This window comes from Lissotriton helveticus, chromosome 6 (assembly GCF_964261635.1).
Source record: "Lissotriton helveticus chromosome 6, aLisHel1.1, whole genome shotgun sequence".
In the NCBI taxonomy this organism is placed as follows: Eukaryota; Metazoa; Chordata; class Amphibia; order Caudata; family Salamandridae; genus Lissotriton; species Lissotriton helveticus.
This window is the reverse complement of record NC_136067.1, coordinates 1,120,639,705-1,120,666,099: the sequence shown is the minus strand read 5'-3', so window position 1 is coordinate 1,120,666,099 and position 26,395 is coordinate 1,120,639,705. Positions and strand designations below refer to the sequence as shown.

Below are 26,395 nucleotides of genomic sequence, written 5' to 3'. Positions count from 1 at the left end.
GCTGCAGGAGTTGGACTGCCCCTCTGCCCGTGTGCTTTTTGCTGGGTTGGCCTGCAGTGGTTGCTTCATTGCCAAGGGAAAGGAGAAGGAACTTTGTAAGGACTTTCAACTACAGAATATTCTCCAAGGGTTGAACTGTGCTTGCCTCCTTCTGAAGTCTCAGGGCCAAAAGACTTCACCTTCAGCTCCCTCCTGAATTTCCTTGCTGGGAATTCTGACTCCAGTCACTTGCGTGCCGCTGGGAGCTGGAAGCGCGACGCATCGAGAAGAAGCGTGTCGCTGCCGCAGCTGAAATCGTCGCAACGCTGGAGAAGCGAGCCTTCCTCGCATCTCCCTCGAAGCGTGTGTTCATCGATGCTGCCCGCTGTCGCATCACCGGAGAAGCGTGATGCCATCGAGAGAGTCGCCATCGCATCGCCGGAGAGGCGCGTCGCAGGGCCTGTCACTGCTCCAAAGTACAGAGTCGTCACAAGGTTGCCAGGGCGTCATCGCATCATCATCGCATCGCTGCATCAAAGGCGCCATCTTCTTGCATCGCAACTGGATCATCGCATCGTCATCGCATCGCATCAAGGCGCCATCTAGAGCACCGCAACAGGTCAAGAATTTACACATCACCTCCGCACCGGTAAGGCTCACGACGAGTCCCCTACTCTGCGCAAGCATTGAGGAAGGACGCAACCGTTTCCCTGGGTCACGGAACTGACGCATCTCCCCTTCTGTGAGTCCTTTTATTTACTTTGTGTTACGCATCCAGGTACTTTGTTGAGAACTTTGTCGCATCTACCATCAACTTGAACTATGAGACTTTAATCATCTTTTAAGTAATCTTAAGTGTAGTATTGTGGATTTTTGTCGTTTGTGGTCTTGTGTTTAAGTCTATATAAAGAATACTTATTTTGATAAAACCTGTGTTGTGTCCATCTGTAGTGTTATCACTGTATTACTGTGTATATTCACAAATGCTTAACACACTGCCTCTGAGATAAGCCTGTCTGCTCGTGCCAAGCTACCAAGGGGGTGTGCAGGGGTTATTAAGGAGTGTAATCCCCTTATCCTGACTTAGAAGTAAGGGTCCCTATTTGGACAAGGGTGATAACCATTGCCAACTAGAGACCCCCAGACCTAACACTATTATGGCCACTATTATTGAATTGCAAATCAATATGCAAAATGCAAATCTGTATATAGTATACCAAAATGAGGCATAATGTGCACAGAGTCCAGTTAGTCCCCAAAGTTATTGCAGAGGATAAAGTAGATAATAACTTCCTCTCAATTTAGTGGCACCTGGGCTGAGCAGTTAGGCTTATCAGAGGGTAGTGTGAATGTATGTGTTGTACATTCTCATTCAAGGCAGGAATACACACTCAATGACTAACTCCAGGCCAATGTTTGCAAAAATATTACTTTAGTGATTTTTATTTTAGGAACCAAGTTGAACTCAGTTACTGGTAAGTAAAAATTTAAAAAACGCAGTATTTCAATTACAGTTGGCAAATGTTTATAGAAGTATTCAAATTACTTTAGAGATGCATGTAAGATTTGTCAAAGTCGAAATAGGTACTTTGTATTATTCTCAGATACAACACTTACTGCAATACAGAGAAAACCAATGCAATCCTGAAAGAGGAACGACAGGTAAGCAATTTCAGGCAAGTATTCGACTAACAAGTTCAGTCTTCTGCGGGTTTGACAAGCACTGGGCAAGGGTCAGACCAAGGTAGTTGCTGCACCGCCAGCGGCACTGAGTCAGCCAGGTGCAGACATCACTGATCCCAAAGTTATCCTAAGGGAGCTGGGGAACCTCGGAAAGGCACTGGTTACAGGTAAATACCAGTGGTTCAGAGACACAGGCCCTGGGTGTTGAGGTCAGCTTTGAGGGGGCAACAATTAGCACCAAAGCTGCACAACTAGCGGCACAGGGGCAGCCAGTGCAGGGTGCAAAGTAGCCATCGGTGCCCTGTAGAAATCAATGGAGATCCTCAGTTGGAGAAAACGACAGCAGGTGTGGACCAGAAGACTGGCTGAAGGAATCCAACGACTGGAGAGTTGAGTTGGATAGTGGAAGGGTGCCAGGATACCCTTGGTTGGGCACACCAAGGCCTGGGGGATGCGAGTCCAGGGGTGTTATGTTATTTTGTTATGTTATTTTTATTTTTAATGCGCACAGATGCTCCAGCGAAGGAGCGTCCTGGCGCAGGGAAAGGTGAACACAACACAACAATAAAACCAGCAACAAGGAAAACAAAAATAATAAACCAGAAAGATTAAAACAGGAAGGTTTTCAGGGCCCTACGAAATGATAATAAATCGTCCAGGACGGGGTGTCTTTAGACATTGGGTTTCTCTCACCAAATCTTGTCGCTGTCGGGAGGACCATTCAAGTTGAGGCTTCAGGCATCATGGAAAAGTTCAGGTGAGGTCGCCCAATGCTTGATCTCAGGTCAGATCGCGAGGAGACAACATTTTGGTGGGCGCCCTGGACTCGTGCCGTGGGCATCAGGTGCAGAGTGGTGTAGTGTCGCAGATCCGCCTGGATCCGGAGTACTTGGGTTAGTTTATTTTCTGGACAAATCAGGTGCCCACAAGAGAAAAGAGTCTTTGTTGAAAGCAGCGCAGGTCCCTGAGGTTCTTGGAGGTTGCTGGCAGAAGGACATGCCAGTTTTTGAAGCAGCTTCGCTGGAGGAGGAGACAGGCCTGTAGGGCTGGGGCCAAGTCAGTTGTTTTCTTCTTCTACACTGCTGGACGGTACTTAGGTCCTTTATCTTCATAGGTTGTGAATCTTGAGGAGCAAGGTTGTGGGAAGCCCTTAAATGCTAAATTTAAGTGTGTTACTGAGGTCGAGGTGCAGTAGCCAATTGCTACTCTCCCCTTGGGTGACTACACCCTTTGGATGCCCCATCCCCTTGGGGAGAGGGGAATATTCCTGTTGCTATCCGTCCTAATTCTCCAAATCAAGAAGGGGAATTCTTCAGAAAGTGGTTTACTTCAGCTCCTGTCAACCCTAGGGGAATGCCAGGCCAAGGTGGTTACTCCTACTCTGCTTACTACTTTTCCTGCCTGTCCTTCCGCCAAAAAGTGAGGCTAGGACAGGTGGCGAGCATATCCACTAGTTGGAGTTGCCCAAATCAGCATAACAGCAGGCGGGAGCCTTTAAGGTTAACCGCCACATGTTAGTGTTCCTGCTAGGGAGAGGGGTGAAGCACCTCCACCCAGAGCAGCCTTTGTTTCTGACCTCCGAGGGCACCAAGGCTCTCACACCACGAGGTTAGAAATCTGTCTGATGGTGGCTGGCTGGCAGGGACCTGTCAGCCAACACACTAGAAGTGGGCTGTTTTTCAGGGGGCATCTCTAAAATGCCCTCTGAGTACATTTTATAATAAATCCATCACTGGCATCAGTGTGGGTATATTATGCTGAGAAGTTTGATACCAAACTTCTCAGTCTTAAGTTAAGCCATCATGGAGCTGTGGAGTTTGTGTTGATAAACTCCCAGCCCATGTACTCAAACTGGCTTCATTGCACAGTGTACAAGAATGGACTCAGACACTGTAGGGGCATCTCATGCAGCTATGCCCTTACCTGTGGTATAGTGCACCATGCCTTAGGGCTATAGGGCCTTCCAGAGGAGTGACTTTCCTATGCCACCATCAGTGGTGGTTAGGCGTGGCACCCAGGTAAGTGTGCTATGTCGACTCTGTTAGCTTAGTCACACCACAACAGAGAGCCTGCAATGGCTGTGTGCATGTGTTTGGTGTGGGACCACTCAGGGTGGCACAGTACATGCTGCAGCCCTAAGGGTCCCTCTCTGATCACCAGGCCTTTGCTACCACTGGTACCTATTACAAAGGACTTATATGTGGCCCAGAGGTGTGCCAATTGTGTGAGCAATGGCATCGTTTTGGGAAAGATCTCCGGTGCTGGAGCCTGGTTAGCAGGATCCAGTGCACACTTAGTTGAGTTAGCCTCAGGTTTCTGGCAAAAAGTAAGGAGGTAATCATGCAAAGAAATGGCACTTTCCCACACGCACAATTAACATTGGCCATATTACAACTCTGTTGACTTATCCTATAGAGTACTGTTTAGGGGAGGGGGAATAATTGTGCTCTGTGTCCAATCGATCCGAGTTTAACCCATGTCCCATACTCATTGTGGTGTTTTTGGTTACTATATAGATCGTTCTGTGTGCTCTCGAGTATTGCTCTCAAGTCTTATGCATGACTCTGTGCCACTGATTTAAGCGTGGTTCTATATCTCTTTTCATCTGTGACGCCTTCAGGGCATATTGTGTTTGTAATTACATTTTCTACATGAATAGCCTCTATATGAATAGTCGAACAGAAGCTCATTCCCAATTCTTTGCGAAGATGTTGGTGTTCTTCTCTCCTGCTCTTATTACTAGGTTTACCCAGGCATATTTATCAATGAGTGTTTGTTTTTAAAGAATCCCTAGAACCAGACATGTGAATTAATTACTAAATCAGTTCTTTTTGTCATTGTATTTACTATACGAGGATCAACTGAAAATGAGTTTCAAAATTACCCATGTGAAGTGCAAGAGCAGCACCTTATTTAGGAGGTGTGACTTCCAGATTGGTAATGTCACAGCCTCATCCACTTGGCACAGTTACAGTATATGTAATCTGAATCTCCAGTTTAATCTTGTTTTTTTAAGCCTAGAAAAGTACCTCTCACCCTCTTTCTGCATTAATAATAGGTCGAAGTCCCAGCTACTAAAAAGCTGGCTCCATATACAGTAAACCAAAATGAGGTACACTGTGCAGAGAGTCCAATCAAGCCCCAAAGGAATTACAGAGGCACAAATAACACCCCAAATGCTCTCTTTTGTGGGAGTGTGGGCGAGCAGTTAGGCATATCAGAGGGTAGTTCTAAACATTTATTACACAAACAAAGGCAGTAAATGAGTCAACACTCAATGAAGAAATCCGACACCAATTTATACAAATAACATGTACTTTTTTTTGTCAAAATCTGTTTATTTGGTTTTAATATGACCATAGACGAGCATCATGCACAATACTTATAAACAGAGCAAATATAGGGGGGAGCCAGGAGTTACAGAGAGCTAGTCGGAGTGTCATCTTCGTCCCAGGTTCTATGGCTCGAAAAGGTCCCCATTCCAAGAATTGTTGTGTGCAAGTCTTTAATAGCTTATCATTTGCCCCCCCCCCCTATGGGGGGCGTTACAGGGAATTTTGACAGATATAACAAAACAGTAGAACAACAAAAACAAGGATGCCCTGAAACAAAATATGTGTATTGGGGGTTTAGGTGTCTGTGTTCTCCTCGTTGATTTTGGGCGATGCACGCAAGCAGCTGAGAAGCTGGGCCCCTAGATAAGGAACAAGTTGAGGGCTCTAAGCCCTGGCAAGCAGACCGTAATTGGAAGGCCTACAGAAAGGTAGCCCAACAGCGGGGACCATGTATATTCAAATTCCTTCGTGGTGTCATCTATAATGTCTGCCATACGCTCGAGGGCCAATGCCCTCCACAATCTTGCGTGCCACTGAGTCAGTAAGGGTGCCTCTGGTCGCTTCCATGCAGCTGCTAGGGCCATTTTAGCGGCCCCCAGGAACAGCCACATAACTGAGCGATCACTTCGTTTTTGACGCTTTAAAAGGGGGTCTCGTATCCCTAGCAGGGTGTGTTCTAGGGTCTGAGGGATTGTGTATCCCAAAATAAGCTTAATTTGAGAGAGGATCTCCTTCCAGAAAGGCTGGATATGTGGGCAGTCCCACCAGATATGTTTAAAGTCGCCCAGAAGGCCATATCCTCTCCAACATCTGTCTGAGGTATTGGGAAAAATCCTGTTTAGTTTCTGAGGGTATAGATACCAGTCGTACACAACCTTGTAGTGTGCTTCTCGCAAGTACATTGATCGGTTACATTTCTTAATGTCGTTGTGTAGACGTTCCCATTGTTTTCCCTCGGGGAAAACAATGGGAACGTCTACACAACGACATTACGAAATTTCTTAAGTACTGAATAAGTGCAGAGAGGAAGGAGATGCACCCCTCAGAGCCAATTCCTGATTGGGCAAATTTTTCAATGGGGAGCAGATCCCTGGTGGCGGCAACATGTACTTTTATATAAATTTAGATACCAAGATCATCAGATTCAGGTAAGTACTTTTCGAGTTATTAATTTTTACAGTTTTTTTAAATGGACAATTTATGCATTTTCATGACCAGCAATTTTATCCTATGGAGGAAAAACATGTATTGCATTCGGGCACTTGTCAGCGACTTACTGGACTGTTCTTCCGGCTTAAGGTGAGTAGTGGGCAAGGTCCAAAGCCATACCAACAGGTCACCTCGGTAGGCTCGGGGGCGTTCGGGTGCAGAGCTCTCATGGTGTCTGGTGATCCATTCACTTCAATAGAAGAACGGTCCAGTTACAAAGAGGCTGCAAGATGAGACTGTGGGACCAGTCTGGGGAACCCACAGGGGGCTCCACTCTTTAGATCTTCAGGCATGTGGGTTCGTCTTTGGTCCACTTCTCCTCTGGCTGTGGAGCCCGGGAGCAGTGGTGTCTTTTGTTGTTGGATTCTGGTGCAAGAGTCACTTGCGGTTGGATGGGGCCTGTAGAAAGATGCTGCAGGCAACAACTGGGAGTACAGTCTGGGCAAACCCAAGTATGGGCTTAGCTCTTGTGGGTCTGTGGACCCCACCATCACCTCCCTTTGACTTGGGCTCTGCAGTGTGGGTTTATAGGTGTTTTGGGCGTCAGCTGGTGGCAGTGGCAGACTCACTCTTTGTTTTTATTTCTGCTGCAGAGGGGCAAACAGGACAGCTGGGCTGCTCTCAATGTGGGTCTCACTCTTCCTGAAAGTCCCTTGATCTGCAAGTCAATCTTCCTCTGCGTGGGTGTCCAGTCTGGACAGAACAAACCGTTGCTGCTGCACGGGGTCTGATAACTTGGGAATTGGTCCTGCGTGTCTCCCGTTGGCCCTGGTGTCTTCTCACTCGGTAGGAGCTCAGATCTGACCTTCAGTAGCACAGGGTCCTTTTGCTGAGGAACTGCTGCGACGGGCTGGATGGGGAGCGACAACTTGGTGGACCGCTGTGAGAAAGTGCCCTGTATCTGCATGATAGCCCACACTTTATGCTGAACTGCTGATGTGCTTTGACTGAGTGTGCCCTGGGCTCCTGGCAATCAGGTACCCAGTGTCTATGTTCTTTTCCTAAAAACTGCATTGAAAACAAAACCCAATTGGCATCTCTGGCCACAAATCAGCCCCCGGTAAATGGTACCACAGGTACCCAGGGCACTGAGACCAGGAAATACCTCTAAGGGCTGCAGCACTTATTATGCCACCATTAGAGGCCCTGTACCATTACACTCACACACTGCCTTTGCAGGCTGCGTGTCTTGGTGCAGAACAAAGTGAAGAATCGACATAGCACACCTGTGTGCCATGCCTGCAACCCACTGCCCTGGCATAGATCAGTCACCCCTCTAGATGGGTGCTCTATACCAGTGTTGAGGGTACAGGTGCATGAGCCCTGTACCTCTAAAGTGTCTAAGTCCATTCTTAGACATTGAAAGTGCAGTGCTGCCATTAAGAGTATATGGTGCTGGGAGTTTGTCATTACAACCCCACAGCACCATAATGGCTACACTGAAAACGGAGAAGTTAGGTATCAAACTTCTCAGCACATTAAACCCACACTGATGCCAGTGTGGGATTAAATGAAAAATGCACACAGAGAGCATCTTAGAAATGCCCCCTTAAAAACGTCCTACTACTATTGTCCAGGTTGAGTGGCTGCTTTCAGCTGCCACCGCCAGACATGTTTCTGGACCTGTGGGTCGAGAGCATGCTGCTCTCTGGGGTCTGAAACAATGCACATCCTGGGACGAGGTGCCAAGTCTCCTCCCCAGGATGAGCAGGGTCCACGAAGGGAAAGCTTCAAAGGCTTGCCGACTTTGTGAGCTTCAGGCCACTTGCTGCTTTCAGCAACTGTTCCCCACTGGTTCTGACCCCCTCTTTGGGCGGGAGAACTGGTGGGAAAAACAAGTGAGGAAGCGAGATGTGCCCACCTCTGCCAACTCCACCCCTCAGGTGAAGGAGGCGAGGTGAAGCACAACTCTCAGTCCCCGCCATCTTGCAGATGGGGGGATTCAGCCAACCAGGGAAAGGCTTATGCCCCCTCCTTCCCTCTGGAGGATGGAATAATAGGGGCTGTACCCACTCCAGGGAAGGGACCCAGTGATCCCAACCTTTTTACCTACCTGTAACGCCCCTAAATCTTGTATTTAGGGGCACCCCTGAACCTGGCGTCCTAAGACAAGAACCTGCAAGAAGAAAAGAAGAACAACTGAACAGCCGTGCCGAAGCTAACAAGAGGAGCATGCCCACTGACTAGCCCTTAGCCCTACCGGCCTGTCGCCACTTCAAACCTGCTCTAGCGAAATCACGGTGTGTACTGCAGCCAGAAACCTCAAGAAAATAGGAGGAGCTGCCTGCCTTCAAATCCAAAGACTCTGACTCCTGTGAACACCGGATTTGTTCAAACAACAGACTCCAGCTCCGCAAGGATCCGCGAGTTTGCACCACTCTGCACCCAACTCCCACTGCCCATATTCGAGTGGGCCAACACCAAGAGGAGGTCTCCCCGGTGATCCTGACCCAAGATCTGGTGAACCCTGACCTGCCTCAAGCCTCCAGCTGACGTCTGCAGCCTCAAACCGGAAAGTCCCCCCAACTGCGACCAGGAGCTGGTAAGAAGATCCGACCCTAGCAGGCACCCCTGCACCCGACGCCCCACGGCCTTGGGTGGCCCAACCGACGGAGCCTAACCAACCCCCAATACCCTAACTTACCTCTCCAAATCGTGGTCGCACCCAGAAGACCTTCGTCCCCAAGCCTGCTGTTCTTTTGCAAACCGGAGACCCCCCATTGAAAGCTATCGGGCTTCCGAAGCCAAAACAGCACTCTGCACCTGGTCACCTGTATCTTTCGTGCTGGCCTAAACTCCCATTTGCCCTGAGCTTAAGTCCAATTGCTTTGCTCCCACAACCCAGTGGCCTGCTCATCAGCAGCCACCAACCGGAGGCCCCCTTTCCCTCTTTGGATAACATTGGGCTTCAGCACTCTGACCCCGGCCACCCTAGTGCCGCTGAGGGTGTAGCAAGAGTGCATCCTTGACATTGGTGGACCCCTGAGTCTATCCCCACAATACCAACTCCCACAACAATGTACTTGCCTTTAAACCGATAACACTATTTTCCTCTATAGGATAACATTGACTGCTTTTCTATGAAAAGGTTTGAAGTGTGGAGTGGGAAAGTCTAAAGAAATTCTTTAAAATTGTACTAAATAACAAAAACGCTTTTACTTACCTGTTTACAGGAAATGCCCCAGTACAGTATCCAGGTACACTGCAGTGTGTTCGAAAAGTAATTTGAAAAGTAACTTACATGGTATTCTACTGAAAATCCCATACAAAGTATATGTACTGTATTCTAAAAAGCATTGCATTGTCAGGAACACTACTGTAATCAAATCAAAATACATTTACAATTGCAATTCAAACGGTTTACAAACTGCATTACTACTGTAAAGTATTTATTGCTTATCTGTGCCAGGCGTGCTTGGTCCTAGAAATAAAATAACTAAAAGAATATTTTCATACAAAAACAATTGGTCTGAAGTTCAGTCTTTGAGTGTGTGAATTAATTTGCTGACTGAGTGTGTACAACAGATGCTTAACATTGCCCTCTTTTAAAGCCTTACTGCTCAACCACACTACCACAAATAGAGAGTGAAGTGCTATCTACTTTACCTCATTCTACCTTTTGGGTTCCACTGGACTCTGTGCACACTATACCTCACTTTGGTATAGTATATATAGAGCCAGCTTCCTACAACCGCACCTTGCGTCTCTGATGCCAGCGGCTGCAGAGAAGTAACTCATCTACTCCAAGCGAGTTTCTTCAAATAATTGGGAAAGAACTGGCAGTCTCAGGGTTTATTGGAGACTTCACAGTGGCATGACGAGGCTGCTTCTTCTACAGTTGTAGGGGCCAGCAATCAGTCTGGCAGGGCTGGTGCCAAGTCAGTTGTTGCAGCTCGGTTCTCGTGGTAGGACTCTCCTTTATCCACTCCTTCCCTTGATCCGTCAGAATTTGAAGATCTGGTATCACTAGGTCCCCTATATACTCAATTTAGGGGCACTAAGGAGGTTAAGGGGTAGTAGCCAATGGGCTACTTACCCCTGTGGTCACTACACCCCTATATGACCATTTCCTGTGGGAAGTGGGCATAACCCTGTCCCAGAATCTCTTTGTTTTCCGTCATCAAGATGGCCAACTCTGAAAAGTTGGGGGCACTCCAGGTAGCCCACCTAAGAGTTAGTACTAGCCTGGGGTGGGCACGCCTCCCTGACCATCTAATTCTCCCACTTGTTCAGGTGCCAACGGGCTATGGATAAAGGGGGTTGGCGTCCTCTCCTGAGAGGGAAACAAAACTTGCATGTCAAAGTTGGTGCCTTCTTTAACGTTCTCCTGCCTTGGAATGCTAATTGGCAGGTCATCCTTTGGTAGGGGGTGTGAACACCCTCCACCCAATCAGGTTTTCTTTCCAACCTCCTGAGAGCTCAGGCCCTCACCCTCGTGGTCAGAAACGTGACTCTGGCAGAAGGCTAGCGTGAACCAGTCAGTCAGCATACCATTGGTTGGTAGGACTTTTAGAGGGTTTCTCTAAGGTGCCCTGTATGTGCATGTATTAATAAATCCGACACATGTATCAGTGTTCCTTAATTAATCCGAGATGTTTGATACCAAACATCCGTACTCTCAGTAAAACCATCATGTTACTGGGGAACTTGTTTTCACCAGTGTCCAGCACATGTACTCAAAATGGCTTCCCTGTTCACTTATAATATCTAGTAATAGTACTAGACATCACAGGATCATATCTTCTTATGCAGATATGTCCTCACATAAAATATAATGCACCCTGCCTTAGGTTTCAATGGCATGCTGTAGGGGTGACTTACATATATTAGATGGAGTGACTTTGGCACGACACACAGGAGTGTGACATGTCGTGTTATGACTTATGGTTTGCACCTTGTCACGCAGCCTGCAATTGCAGTCTTTGTGGCATTTTTATGTGGGTCCTTTAAGGTGGCATAAGATATTCTGGAGCTCTTAAGTACCTTCTCTGGTACCTCTGCCCTAGGTAAATGGAGTACCATATGCTAGGTTTCACCAGTGTCCAGCACGTACTCAAAATGGCTTCCCTGTTCACTTCTTATATCTAGTAATAGAACTAGACATTACAGGAACATATCTGCTCGTCAAGATATGTCCTCACATAAAATATAATGCACCCTGCCTTAGGGCTCAATAACATGCTGTAGGGGTGACTTACGTATATTAGATGGAGTGACTATGGCACAACACAAAGGAGTGGGTCATGTTGTTTTATCACTCATGGTTTGCACCATGTCACGCAGCCCGGAATTGCAGGCTTTTTGGAATTTGTATGTGGGTCTGGTGGCATAGGATATTCTGCGGCCCTTAGGGACCCTCTCTAGTACCCCTGCCCTAGGTTCCTGGAGTACCATTTGCTAGCTACTTACAGGGTGCTAATGTCCTTTGCCAATTGTTTTGCACAATTAGACAATATCTTGTTTTAGGGAAGGAGCAGTGACGCGAAGGTCTGGTGAGCAGGCCTCAGGTCACAGTGTCGAAAATCAGATTCTAATAGCTAAAAAAGGGGGCAAAAAGTGGGGCGGTGGTAACTCCAACAAAAGCCAGTTCTCTACAGATGGTACCCGGGAATACCTTACCAGCCTGGCAGACTGCCTTTTACACCAACCTGATGATACAGGAAGAAATACAGACGATGTAGTGAAAACAAGAAGGCTTTGTGCTTTTGTACCAAATGTGCTTCTGTAAAAGTGTGGTTTCGACAAATGTATCAATATTTATTATTTTTATTACAGGATTGCGAGAAATGTGAGAAAGGAATAGCTGAGTCACTGGAGCGGTTGCGAACTTTCAAGAAACAGCTTAATTTGCCTCTCCCTGATCACCACGATGAACTTCATACCGAGCAAGTCCGTTGCAAGGTAGGACTCTGTTATGCCACAGCGATTTAGTGTCAGAATTACTTCTGTGCCCTTTCAGCAATATTCAGAAATGCATTAGCCGATGGAGTATTACTTATATTTTGGATGCTATAACAAGCACTCATTAACTAGATGATCCAATGTGAAGGTGGAATATTTCCTGTCAGACATGTTCCAGGCTTCCTAGTTCATGTTAAAACTTGGTGCTTCAATCTGTTTGACTGCCTAAATGTCCCCAAAATAGTTTTGGAAGGCTGCTGCATTTTCACAGGGGAGAAACCTTCAAATATGAGACTTGCTACCAGTGCTCATGTGTGAGAATAGCCCAGCCCTGCTTTTCACCTCTTCTTAATGGCTCCTTTGGCCCAGCAGTCAACCTTCTGTGGCTAGGAAAAATAAATCAATCACATGTTGACAACCAGCTAAATTAATCTGTTGACAAAGAACACTTACAACCTGTTTTCCAAAGCAGATTTTTTCCAAGGTCATTGCATAGAGGCTGCAACGTTAAAGTTGCTGCATTAAATTCAACATATAGGCTTTATGAATGATTCTTGCCTTCTAATCCTGTTAGACCTATCGGCAGCCTTCGAAACGGTCTACACACTTAAGCTGCTCCCTACTCTGGAGCATCATATGGGCTTCAAGCACATGGCGTCTTTACCTTTACCAAACTATCATTGCACTTTGCACTTTGATATTTCTGGAATCAACTATGAAAACACACTAGTCCAAGATGAGACTGTGGAACATCCTGCAATTTACAGAAGTTGAAGTGCCCAGGGATGGGTGTTTGTTTCTAAAAATGAAAAGGAAATGCCACTTATCGTCATATGCCAATAGGCAGGGGAGTATCAAGGTAGCAGATCATGATTGTAAAAAGCAAAAAGGGACATAAGGCTCAAAGTTTGAACATAGAAATTTTGAGCTTAGCCAGGCTCTCTGGTAAATACATATAGCCTTGGAAAGAACAAAATGTTGATCTGAAACTAGTGGAATGTAGCAAAATGTTCTGAAATGTAAATGTTAGGATGGAGTCCTAGAACCTACCAGCCTATTACCTAAAAAATATGAAGCAGCTACTCTTGAAGACCAATTTAGACCGCATTGCCATAATTCTATATGGCTATAATTAAGCCCCGAGAGAAAGCCATTTTTTGAGAAGGAGATGGAAGAAGAGTTTTTTTTCTGCAAGTATACTCTAACACGGATAACAAAATCGTCTATCAGAATACCAATATTTTTGGTCTGCCAGGAGGGTTATTGGGAGGGGAAAGGAGGTTACCATAAGAAAGTGAACCACCAAGATGATAGAACTTAAACAAAAGAACTTACGTTTTTTCTGTGTTCCGTTTGACATGATTCTTAGAAATCTAAGATTAAATTGCCTTGAGCCAGGACTGCAAAGCCTTGTTCTGCAGAAATTCTGTGTTGAAATAATCGACACACAAACATGTTGTGTATCGTCAACATAACAATAGAACTGAAACCTGTGAGACTTTGTAAACGCTGAAGGGGGAACATATAAACAAGGTGGGAAGAGGCTTAAGGTGCCCCTCTCTGATCAGAACTAAATGTAGAGTGAAGAGAAGAGTGTAAAACCGCTTGAGTCAAGCCATAGTAAGGCTGTGTCTCTCACCACTGCACCCTCCAAAGAGAAAATGACAATTGGGGGAGGAATCTTGTAAAATGTAGCAGATACGTCCAAAACGACCAAAGATGCCGCTCGTCACAGTCTAAAACAATGTATAAATTGACTACTGTGGCTGTTCTGTCCCATGTCGATGATGCTGGAGCAGATTCACAAAAAGAAAGCCAGTTTCAGAAATAAGACAGTTGCTTGTGAATGCTTTAATTATTTTGGCAGGTAGAGACAGCTATAATGTCATGTAATTAGCGTCAACTAGGAAATCTAGATTTGGGCAAGGGAAAAACAATTGCGTCTTTGAAGACAAAAGAACAGAAGCTGTAGAAAGTGTCAATTACAGAAATTTTGTAAGTGGAGAGTAACAGTATCAACAATTTGTTTAAAAAACTTAAGAAAGCGCAGTTCCAGTAGGAACTTTAAAGACCGTGGGCAAATTTTGTCATGCACAATGTCAACAGTAAGAGGAGTAAACTCAGGAAGAAGCTGCTCCGAAGACTTACAGCTGAATAAAACCTTAGGAAATGGCAAATTAGCTGATAAATGAGGAAAGAAAAAAAAATCTATTAAAAGCTCTTCACAGAGTTCATTGGAGGAAGCAATCCTGGCATATAGGCAAGCAGGGTTCAAAATATCTTAAACAATTGCGTGTGCTTGTTTAGATGGATTTGGAGCCATTAAAATCCAGTTGGAAAAAAACAAGGTACACCCCTTAACATTTGCTAATTTATAAGCAATATACGCAATAACATCAAGCAATTTGACATATCCACAGTATGGAGTCAGTCATTCAGCCTGCTTGCAATGCAATTTAAGCTGCTATAGATCAATATTAAACCAAGTAGAACAATGCTTTTTTATTGAGATTATTTTGCATATAGCAGCCATGTTATCAGGTGCTGAGGTACTCCAACTTGGAATAAATTGAATGCCCTCTTGATTTTGCTCCTGAAGTTGATTGGAGTTTACCCCGCAATACGTCCCAACTGGCTATCAAGTCAAACAATCTTTATTTCGACCGTTAAGACATAAAAGATATACAGATAAGCAAACATTAGACCGTTAACAATAAAATTGTGTGTTAAAAATAATTCATCAGTGTTAAGATCCATAAAATCATTTACTAGGTTTCAAAAATGCATTTTAGACTAAAGTCATTTTCAAGGTTTCAAAAGTGCATTTTTAGACTGAATTAGGGACAAATTGCTCGTGGCACAGTAGAATCCCTTATAATTTTTGCACGAACTCTCCACATTGCCGTCAGGAATTTCGCCATTACAAATACTGTTGGAGATGCAAGGTCAGTTTTAAGGACTCTGTAGGCTGGGGCATAAGTTCGAAAGCCCAAGTTCCTTAGGTACGGGATGAGCCAGTAGCTCCTAATTTTGCAATAAGCTTTGCAAAATAAGACCACGTGTACGTCACTTTCTAGCTTGTAATTACACGCAGGACAGTTGGGTGAGACCAGGTTACCATCCCAGTTTTTAGTGAGAGACCTCAGCAGTAAAGAGCTGTATCTCCATTGTAGAAAAAAATTTCTAACGTGCACAGGGGACATTGCATCAAGGACATATTCAAAGCTATAAAAGTCTTTTGTTTTAATGAATATATCAGTTAGAGAGCCCTCCCGGATTGAACTGATGGAACTTTGCAACATAAAATCATGGAAAAGTTTGGAGAGTGCTTTCCGGGGAAGCCTTGCAGACGTTAATTCAGGACTGTTCCATAGCTCTGGGACTCCAAGGGTCATACACATATCTCTGATATACTTGAGCCATTGAATTTTGGACACTTGTATCGTTCTGAGGAGCTCCTGTAATTCACTTCTATAGTGGCCCAAGTCTTGACTACTCCACAAGCGTCTCCAATAAGTCAATGGTTTCAGGCTCAGTTCTTCGCTGATTGGGCACAATGCCAAGTCCATTCTCAACGGAAGGAGTGGAGTGCTCGAGGGAAGGGCCGTCAAGTGTCTAATGAAGTTGTTCTCGGCCACTTGTATAGAGTGAAGCGATGTGTGTCCCCATAGTTCAGCCCCATAAGCTATGCCTCCTCGTGCTTGGGCCTTGTAAATTTGTATTGCTGGTGCCAATGGACGAAATGGGGATTTTTTTGCGATTCTTGTGATTGCGCCCGCCCTCTGGATTAATTTAGTGGTTGCTTTTCTTTTGTGTGGCACCCATGTTAAATTTTGGTTGAGTGTTATGCCCAGATACTCAATCACTTGAACTCTCTCCAGAGGTGTTGATCCCAGGCGTGGATTTGGGCAGCTTTTATGCTTGTGGCTCAAGGTCATAAATTTGGTCTTCGCTGGGTTTATTTCTAATCCCCTTTTGTTACAGAAGTCCAAGAATCCATCCAGGATCCTTTGTAGCCCCATTGGTGTCTTTGACAACAGCAGGGTGTCGTCCGCGAACATAATCGCCGGCACCCTACTGCTGTTCAGTTGCGGCGCATCAATATTAGGGATTCTGCACAGGTGCTCTATCACCCCGTTTGTAAATAAACAAAACAAAGACGGCGCCAGCACGCATCCCTGTCTTACCCCGCGTTGGACAGGGAACCTATCTGTAAGCCTACCTCCCTTTCCGTATCTTACCCGGGCATAATTGTCTGTGTGGAGCCTAATGAGAATCTGGAGGATATCTCCAGGGACACCCATGTCCTCTAGTACCGCCCACAACCTGGCCCGAGGGACCAGGTCGAAGGCGGCACGGAGGTCCACAAAAACTGCGTACAGTGAGCCCTCTTCTAAATATGCAGTTTTCCAGAATAGAATATTTAGTCTCAATATTTGGTCCACTGTTGAGACACCCTTCCTGAAGCCTGCTTGAAGGGGACTCAAGATCTCTGTCTCTTCCATCCAACATTGCAGCCTATCCAGGATCAACCTTCCAAACAGCTTTTGGCTAACATCAATGAGGCTAATCGGGCGATAGTTGGAGGGGAGCAGAGGCGAGCCCTTTTTATATATCGGTACCACCTCTGTTCCCAGCCAAGTATCTGGTATGCCCATTCCCCCCAGCACTGCATTGAATAAGACCATCAGGTATGGAGCCCAGATCACAGGTTCCTGCCTAAAGAGGTCACCTGGGATCCCATCTAGTCCAGGGGCTTTTCCAGATGGCAACCCCGCTATGGCCATCTCAATATCTTTCAGGCTAAAAGGGGCTGATCTGTTTCTGGTGGTAATACTAGCTACAGATATCTCTAGCTCCTCAGCCTCGGGGGCGTATAGCCCCTGGAAGTGATCCTGCCAAACATTGGCTGCAATGTTTGGTTCAATTGCAGATGGAAGTTCCCCGCTCCCATGATTGATTATTCTCCAGAATCTACGGGAGTCCCTATCGACTAGGGACTCCGCTAGATTCTCCCAGTGTTGTATATCCCACTCCATTCTAGCGTTTGCTAGAAGTGATTTATAGGCACTCCTTTTAGAACGGATCTCTGTCATACTGCCTCCCTCTTTTATGGTGGAAATAAGGTCTTGTTTTGCCAAACGGCAGGTGCGATTATACCACGAATTAATAAATTGACCCTGTGGTTTCGGGCGGCCCTTGACAAAAAGATCTGCTTCAAGCTTCTTAATTAAATGAGTGTGGATTTGGGCTAGGTTCTCGTTTCTATCTAATGTGGGGTGTGGATCCCACAAATCAAAAGCCTTCTGAAGAATAGGAACAATCCCAGCATAGAGAGAGATAAGCCTTTCTCCACTGGAGGCGAGCCTATCCCATTTTATCCGTCTCCTGTTGTTCTCTAGGAGGATTCCTCCTATCTGTTTCTCCTCGCCAATCGCTTTCTCCCAGGGGATAGTGTACTCTAACTCCAGAGTGTTATGGTCACTGTCATATCTTGATGTTATTTTGAAATCAACCACCCTTTTCCATGCCTTTAACTGTACGAGGAAGTAGTCAGTTCTAGATTCCCTCCCTGGTTTATTGAAAGTACATTTGGATGGAATGTCGGACCTAGTGCGGCCGTTGCAGGCTCTCAACCCGTGTGTGAGATTTAGGGTGTTGATCTGCACAGCCAGAGTTGTCCATGCTCTGGGGGGAGGTGCTTCCGTCCAAGGAACCTGCCAACTCGAATCCTCCTCTAGGGAGGGTCCATCGAGTAAACCAGGTAAAGGCTCAAAATGTGAGTTGAAGTCGCCTCCTATTAAATAAGACATATCCACGGGGATAGTTTCCAGTAGGCAAGAAAGAAGCTCTATAGTTTTGGAGGTGGACCCATTTTTAACTGGCCTTGAATAAATATTTATAACCAACAGTTTGAAAAGACCTGGCCATTCAAGGACAACAGCCAGTATATCTAGAGAGTCTACTGGATATCTTGAGGCTCGGCATCCTATGTCCGAGGCCACCCAAGTTGCTAAGCCTCCGGATGGTCTGCCTTTCCCACCCCAAACAGCAGGGATTGAAAATGTATGAAAGCCCCGAAAGGGTGTCTCGTCCCTTGACCAAGTCTCTTGAAAGAGACAAACGCTATTTAATTGCGTTAGTTCCGCCCATGCATCTGAGTCTATTTTATTTGACAAGCCAGCCACATTCCACGAAAGAATATTTAAAATTTGTGGGGCTTTCTGGGTGTCTGGTTGCTTGGGCGTTGGAATTGTGTTTTCTGCCAGAGAAGGGCTTTCCATTTCCCCCTCGTCTATCAGCGAGACATCTCTATTAATATCTGCTTTATATAGAACAAGGGGTGTTTCACTAATCCCAGATGTTTCCATCTCCTGGCTACAAATTGGGGGGGAACAACTCGGACATTCGTTTCCTGCCAATTGCACTTGCAACCCAGATGTGGAGGCCCGCTGTCAATCAACCATTTCGAGACAATCGTAGTAGTTATACAAAGGTAGGGGTGGTGGCTGATGAATTCTCGGGGCCCACGGGTCCTCTCTATCAAATCCGCCCCCTCCCATCCTTCTTCTCTGGACAGTTTCCCACCCGTGGGAATCACTATATATGTTTGGGCGGAATGGGGGTATTTGTGATTGAGTGAATGGTATTTTCCTCCTTCCTTGATTACTCTGCCAGTTTCCCTTAAAATTCTGATGATGTCCTCTACTCTGAACCTTAGTTGCATATTCGTTTGGTGGATAAAAAAACGAGAGGGGGACTGGGTGAATGTTACTACCTTCATCTTCCAATAATGGTTTACAGACAAATGTGACTGTTCTTGGGTCTCTGAAACTCACTAGTAGGCAATCACCACTGATTGTTTTTGGTCTCTTGCCTACCCAGGCGACCCTTCTGACCATGCGAATATCGCTGGTCATACCTCCAGGGAGTGGTCTGTACGTTGAAAGCCAGTTGATGACCTTGTTTCTCAAAGATTCTTCAGTTTCATATGAATCTAATTTTAATTCTGGTACTCCGACTAAGATAACAGTATATGGAGCAACCTCGGGTGGAAGATTGACAGTAACCGTTCTAGGTGCCTTTGCCTTTATGTGTATGGGATCGTTCATATCATAGTTAGTGTTCAAGGAAGGTATGGGGGAGTTCATTAATTGTGGGGTAGGGTGCACTTTGCCCTTTTCTATGGTTGGTCGCTGTTTTGTAGCATGAGGTTGTTTAGCTGGGCCGGGGGTCAATGTTGCAACTACTTTGGGGTTTGATGTTATCAGTTGATTAGTGCATACATTTGAGTTATTACCTGACGTAGATGTTATTCCTGCCTCATTACATGTTACAAGTTTTTGGGTGACCAAGCTACTATTGAGTTGTGGGTCAATGTTGGGAGGCGTGGGCCCTAAAGTCCCAGATTTCCAGCTGTCCATAATCTGTAAAGCTGTTTTCTCGATTTTAATTATTCTCGCCTCCATTTTTATTAGGCGTGCTTCTAAGGGACCTATAATTGACTTCAAAAGGTGGCCTATATCAGCTAGGGTTATATCCTCTTCTGGTAACTCAGGGTTTTGGTCGGTGGTAGAAGGTATATGCTCAGTGGGGCTATTACTATGCAACTGTTGTGAAGGGTCAGTCGCTATCACTGGCGAAGCTTTTTCCTGGGTTTTGTGGTCTAGGCTAGCTAAAGTGGAGATCTTCCCTTTTTGTCCCATAGCATTTTTAGTCTTTTTTTCCCTAATTATATTTTTCCCCGGTGTCCTTTTTTGGATAGCTCCTTCCCTTATCCCTCGGTTAGTATTTAGCGTCCCTGGCGAAATTGGGTTATCGCTTGTTATACTCAGTTCCTCCCTAATTGGCATGGGGCATAGAGTTAGTGTGGCGGTGACCTCCCCCGGGTTTTTTACATTGGGCAATTGGGTAGTTTGTATTATGGGCAATGGGAGGAGACTCATATCCTCTAGATCACTTATTGTTGCATCGGAAAGGTCAATGTCAACGGATTGCTGAGCCCCACCCTGAGCACCCTCTTGTAGTGTATTTCTATTCCGCCTATCTTCGGGGGTTTTCGCCAAAGCTATTGCACCCATTGAAGACCTCTTGACCCACTCTATTTCCTGGGAAATTCATCTTTCCAGGAGATGGATGTCATCTATCAAGAGGGAGCCTGCTTTCAGGAAGTAGTTATCAATTGTGCCTTGGGTTGGGGCTGTTGATGTGTGGCTGATGGCCGCCTGATTAGCTTTGCTCCTGGTCTCCATTTGGCTCATAGTTAGAAGTGGGGCTCATACAATGGAATGTGGTACTTTGGGCTGGAAGGTGGTTATAATAACAATACCTGATGTAAATGAGGTGGCCCAGTCCAGTCTCTCACCGTCTCGAACGGCCTCAAACGGCCCGCTCTTAGCCCGGTCTTCGCCCCGAGCTGCGTCCCGCGCTGCGGGAGTTCGGACCTGTTTTATAGGCGGTATGTTGGGCGGGGGGCGGGCCAGCAGGGAGAGGGGACCGGATGCTGTTTCCCAGTCTCGCAGGGACTCCTGGTTATCGGAGTCCCCGCACGCTCGCAGCCCCGCCGAGCCTCTCACCCTGACCCGCTTTGGAAGTCCTCACCGTCAGCTGCCACTTACAACTGCGCGACGCGGCACCCGCGGAGCGGGTGCGGCTAGAGGTGGGTTGAAGGTGGGTTGAAGTCCTGCTGGGTCCGCTACAAACAACACACCGCCGGATTCAAAGTGCCTCCGTGCAAAAGAAAACGGGTGTCCCAGGGAGGAAAGGTGGAAGGTGCCTTTAATGTCCTGCAATGGGCGGGGGGCGGGCCAGCAGGGAGAGCGGACCGGATGCTGTTTCCTGGTCTCGCAGGGACTCCTGGTTATCGGAGTCCCCGCACGCTCGCAGCCCCGCTGAGCCTCTCACCCTGACCCGCTTTGGAAGTCCTCACCGTCAGCTGCCACTTACAACTGCGCGACGCGGCACCCGCGGAGCGGGTGCGGCTAGAGGTGGGTTGAAGGTGGGTTGAAGTCCTGCTGGGTCCGCTACAAACAACACACCGCCGGATTCAAAGTGCCTCCGTGCATAAGAAAACGGGTGTCCCAGGGAGGAAAGGTGGAAGGTGCTTTTAATGTCCTGCAATGGGCGGGGGGCGGGCCAGCAGGGAGAGCGGACCGGATGCTGTTTCCCGGTCTCGCAGGGACTCCTGGTTATCGGAGTCCCCGCACGCTCGCAGCCCCGCCGAGCCTCTCACCCTGACCCGCTTTGGAAGTCCTCACCGTCAGCTGCCACTTACAACTGCGCGACGCGGCACCCGCGGAGCGGGTGCGGCTAGAGGTGGGTTGAAGGTGGGTTGAAGTCCTGCTGGGTCCGCTACAAACAACACACCGCCGGATTCAAAGTGCCTCCGTGCAAAAGAAAAACGGCTATCCTCGAGTGATTAGTGCGCTATACAAATCAATATAACATAACCTTACCTGAGTTCCCGGGGCTGTCTGCGACACCGAGGCAGATCAAAGAGTTCTGTGAGGCCATGCTCTGCCTACTCGGATCCTTACTGACTCTCTCTGGTGTGGCTTTGGGCCCCAGTGGGATGAGAGACCCTCCATCTGGAATACCGCCAGTGCATTTGCCATCGGTGCCAGTTGATCCCTCTGAATCCACCATTGGGCCTCCTCTGAATCTTGTCCAGATCCAAACTCTACACCGGTTACCTGAGCTTCGAAGCCAATGCTGACTTCGAAAGACTCCAAGGATGAGGTGCCGATTGTGCTCTATGACTCCGAATGGGTGCCGCTATGACATCAACAGAGCCAGCGATTGACTTCCATAGATATGCCACCTCCCCCACTTGACTTACCACCTCCACAAGGAAGGACACATATGTTGCATTCCTTATCTGACATGGATTCAGACCATGATTTTGATGTGGGTGATGAAATTGGGCACCAATATCACAAGGAGGATTGGGATGGTGACCTACAAGAGGCCAGTCGCCGTGAGACTTCCCCTGAGTTGGGACTTCTCTTACCCCCTTGGTCCTGCCACTGAGCAGATCCATTCTTTGTCATGGTTAGTCATAGGGCGGTCGAAGTTTTTGACCTCCAGCTCACCACCTTAGAGGTCAAAACCAGTTTTCTAATGACAGTGCTTCACAAGTGGCAACCCTCTACTGAGCCCCTCTTGCCCTTCAGTGAGGCATTTATAGATACCCTGAAAGGGTCTTGGGCCAGACCTTGTTCTGGTGCCCTGGTTAATCACCATATTGTGTGATGCCACTGCTAAGCTCCAAGCAATCCTGTGCTTTTGGCTCAGCATCCCTCCTCTGGAAGGTTAGTGGTGCAGGGGTCTATAAGTTGGACAAACTAGAATACCTTTCTGACTGCTTCCCCTGAAATGTAGTCCAAATGTGTGGAGTCTTTCAAGAAGCGGGTATTCTCTTCCACCGGATTAGCCTTCAGATCTGTGTATGCCAGCTGCCTCCTGGGACAGTTTTCCCACTTTCTTTGGGATTCAGTGGCTCAAGTCCTTCTAGGTGTCCCAAAAGACCTCTGACCTGTCCTAGCCAAAGCCATGCAAGACGGTTGTAATGCAATCAACTTCACAATCCACTGTGGCTTGGACACCACCATTGGCATCATCGTCATAATTCACTGCCATGTGAACCGTTTATTTTAATGATGTCCAATCATCCCATATGGACGTACCCTTTGATGGGAATTGCTTCTTTGAGGGCAAAGCAGATTCTTCTCTAGAGCTGTTCAAAGAGAGCCGGGTCACAGCATGTTTCCTGGGCTCATCTGCCCTGCTTCACCAGCTGCATAAGCCCTCCTGTTTCTTTCATGGCTTTGACAGAGGAATCCCCATACCGTCAGCCAATTTAGCCTCAGCAAGGTGCCCAGCAGCTCCCTGGTTAAGACCAAAGCATCGCCTTGCAGTCAGGGTCACTGGACCAGTCATTTCAGTCATTTCCCTGCCCCCATGGCACACCTACCAAGCCCTTTAGCATAGTCTTAGCGAAGCACAGCCACCTGGTTGGAGGCAGGATCCTGTAATTATTGTCCGGTTGGCAGATCATCACATCAGACAGGTGGGTCCTGACCTTATTTGCCTCTCCCCCACACTTTCTACCGTACTCAGAGCGACTGACTGATGACCCCATCTGTCTGTCTTACAGCAGGAAGTGCAAGCCCTTTTGGCCAAAAGTGCTATTGAAAGGTTCTCTGCTCCAGAATTAGGTTGAGGTTATAATTCCCGCTCCTTTCATGTGTCAAAGAAGGACGGAGGTCTTCGTGCTATTTCAGACTAGCGCCCTCTCAATGCCTTCCTCTGTAAGGAAACAATCAACATGCTCTCACTGGTCTAGTTCTTGACTGCCCTCAACCCTGGAGACTGGATAGTGGCAATGGACCTGCAGGACACCTATTTCCATATATTTGCCTACCTAAAGTTCGTGGTAGGACAGGAGCATTTACAATTCTCAATGCTTTCCTTTGGTGTCATCCAGTGCCCCTTAGGTGTTCACAAACGTGATGGCAGTAGTTGCAGCACACCTTTGGAGTTCAGGGGTCCCAGTCTTCCCTTTGCTCGATGACTGGCTGTTGAAGGTGGGCTCACCCCAGGCAGTTGTCAGCCACCTCCAGACTATGGCAAATCTCTCCTTCATCAGTGCCATTCTGGACACAGTTCAGTTTTGTGCCTCTCCCCAGGCAAAGAGAGTTCAGGACATTCAAGCTATTATCCCAATCATCCTGGATATCAATGAGGTTGATTCTGAAGCTGCCGGGATGGATAGTCTCCTGCATCCTACTGGTCAAGCACACCTGTGGGCATATGCAAACTCTGAAGCAGGATCTGAAGTCTCAGTTGGCACTACATAAGTCCATCAAAGGGAAGCTGGTACAGATGCTCACAGACAACACCACCGCTATTTGGGGCTGCAAAAATAGGTAGTGGTGGTTTCACTGACCTTTTGCCTTGAGGCCTTGAGGCCTTGCGCTTTTGGAAATGGCTGGGCCACCAAGGAATTTTCCTTTTGGTAAACTCCATGGCAGGATCATTGACTGCAGGGTGGACAATCTCAACCATCCGCCTCTTGCAGATCACGAGTGACCGTTACACCCAGATCTCTTCTGCAAACGGGAATAATCTTGGCTCATTCTGTTAACCACCTTGGGAAATGCACAACAGCAGCACTTCTGTCCATTGATGTTTTCAAGATGTCTCTCACTCTGAGATGCATTGAGCCTCAAGTGGAACTCAGGACTCCAGGATGCCTTTCCGCCGATATGGCTCCTGCCTCGAGTGCTCAAGAAGATAAGGACAGACAAAGCCCAAGTCATTCTAGTGGCTCTGGATTGGGCATGGAGAGTATGGTATCGAAGACTCTTGGGCTTAAGCATACGTCCTCCCATCAGACTGGTCCTCCAGAAGGTCCTGCTGCCACAGCAACAAGGCAGGGTTCTGCACCTGGGCCTTCCTAATCTCCACCTTTGTGCTTAGACAGTGAGCAGCGACAGTTGAACACCTTCGACTTTTCTCTGGAGTTGGTTAATGTAATCTTGGCAGCCAGTCATACTTCGGCGAAAATTGTGTACACTTGCCGTTGAGACGATTGTGTGCACTTGCCGTTGAGACAAATTTGTGGCGTGGTGTAACACATACCAGATTGACGCAATCCAGTCCAAGTTATGTAACTTTCTGTTATTTGTGTTGTTACTTCCCTGCCTAGGCTTTGCTTGGGGCACAATTAAGGGATATATGTGAGCCCATTCTGCCTTCTTACGGTTGCAAGACCAGCCCTCACTGTTTAAATCATCAGTTGTGATGCACTTTATGAAAGGGCTACAATATATGTTTCCTCCTCCCTTCGTCATGCCCAAATAGTAGATTAATCTGATCCATACTCATCTGAGGTGCACTCTATTCGAGTCACTTCATAGTTGTCCCTTATAGAGCCTTACAATCAAGACAAGACCATTTATCTTTTCACCATCACCTCAGAATAGTGAGTGAGTGCTTCAGGTTCTTTGTGTTAATCCACCTTAAACTACCTTCTTCCCAGACAAACTTGTTATGTGGACTCAGCTATCCTTCCTGCCCAAAGTTGTGACACTGTTACACGACAGTCAAACCATCTCACCTGCCAGCGTTCTATGCTCTGCCTCACCCCTCTAAGGAGAAGGAGAGACTCCATTGTTTGTACCCCAAGAGACCCCTGACTTTCTACATCGATCATTCTAAAAACAACTAGGTGGACTATCAGTTCATTATGGGATTCTCTGGGAGTTAAAAAAGGCGAGACTGTGCAGAAGTGGACCATCTCCTGCTGTATCATGCTCTACAGAAAGATCTGATGCGTATTGGCTAAAACACAGCTTACTCATTCTACCATGGCCAAAGCTGCTAACATTACATTAGCACATGAAGTCCATGTCCTAGGCATTTGACCAGTAGTTACGTGGGTGTCCCTCCATATGTTCACATAATAGTATTGTATGATCAGGAAGGTTCTCCAAAAGGGGAATTTTGCCTGCTCAGTCCTGCAGGACTTTCTGGTATGAGTCCACTTACAGACCCACATCCAAATAGGAACTGCTTTGTGTAGAAAGCTTGCTCTGTATATACTATAGCAAAGTAAGGTATAGTGTGCACAGAGTCCAGTGGATCCCTTATAGGTATAGCAGAGGCTAACGTAGATAATACCTTACTCTCTTTTGTTGTAGTGTGGTTGAGCAGTCAGTCTTATCAGAGGGTAGTGTTAAGCATTTGTTGTACACACTCAGGCAAGAAATTATTTTGCACACTCAAATACTGAATCCAGACCAATTGTTTATATCAAAAGTTACTTTGTAATTTGTATTACTAGAACTAAGATTTACTTAGTAGCAGTTAAGTGATACTTTCAATACAATAATATTTTTCAAATTATGGTATGTACTGGTTTTGTAGAAGCATACAAGGTACTTTGCAGTGTTATAAACTCTTTAGAATACTTTTAATTACTTAAGATTACTTTCTAATTACTTTTCAGTTACTTTTCTAACTTTGTGCAAAACAAACTAATAACACAGTTTAGGGGGGGAGGAGCTTGGCGGGCATCCGAGATGGCCGCTTGAGCACAGCGCTCTCCGGACCCTCGCCGCTCCCGACATTTTATCTTGGCTGAATCCTGATTTCTTGCAAGAATTCGTGTAGGGGACGTTTGGCTGATTACCCTGGCACTTTTCAGGAATCGATTTGGATCTCGTATTCCTGAGATATGGTGCTCTGAACTTTTGGGCTCCGCCCTTGAGGTGCGCCCGGGACGG

At 46.7% G+C, this 26,395-nt stretch overlaps 1 protein-coding gene across 1 annotated transcript in view; it reads left to right on the top strand.

Annotated features, from left to right (window-relative positions):
- SYNE1 (spectrin repeat containing nuclear envelope protein 1) overlaps positions 1-26,395 on the top strand; it is a 2,361,447-nt gene that overhangs the window by 2,040,854 nt on the left and 294,198 nt on the right. The window contains exon 125 of the mRNA XM_078648775.1: positions 11,982-12,107. Within this exon, the coding sequence (XP_078504901.1) occupies positions 11,982-12,107 (126 nt within the window). The remainder of the gene's footprint in view (positions 1-11,981; positions 12,108-26,395) is intronic.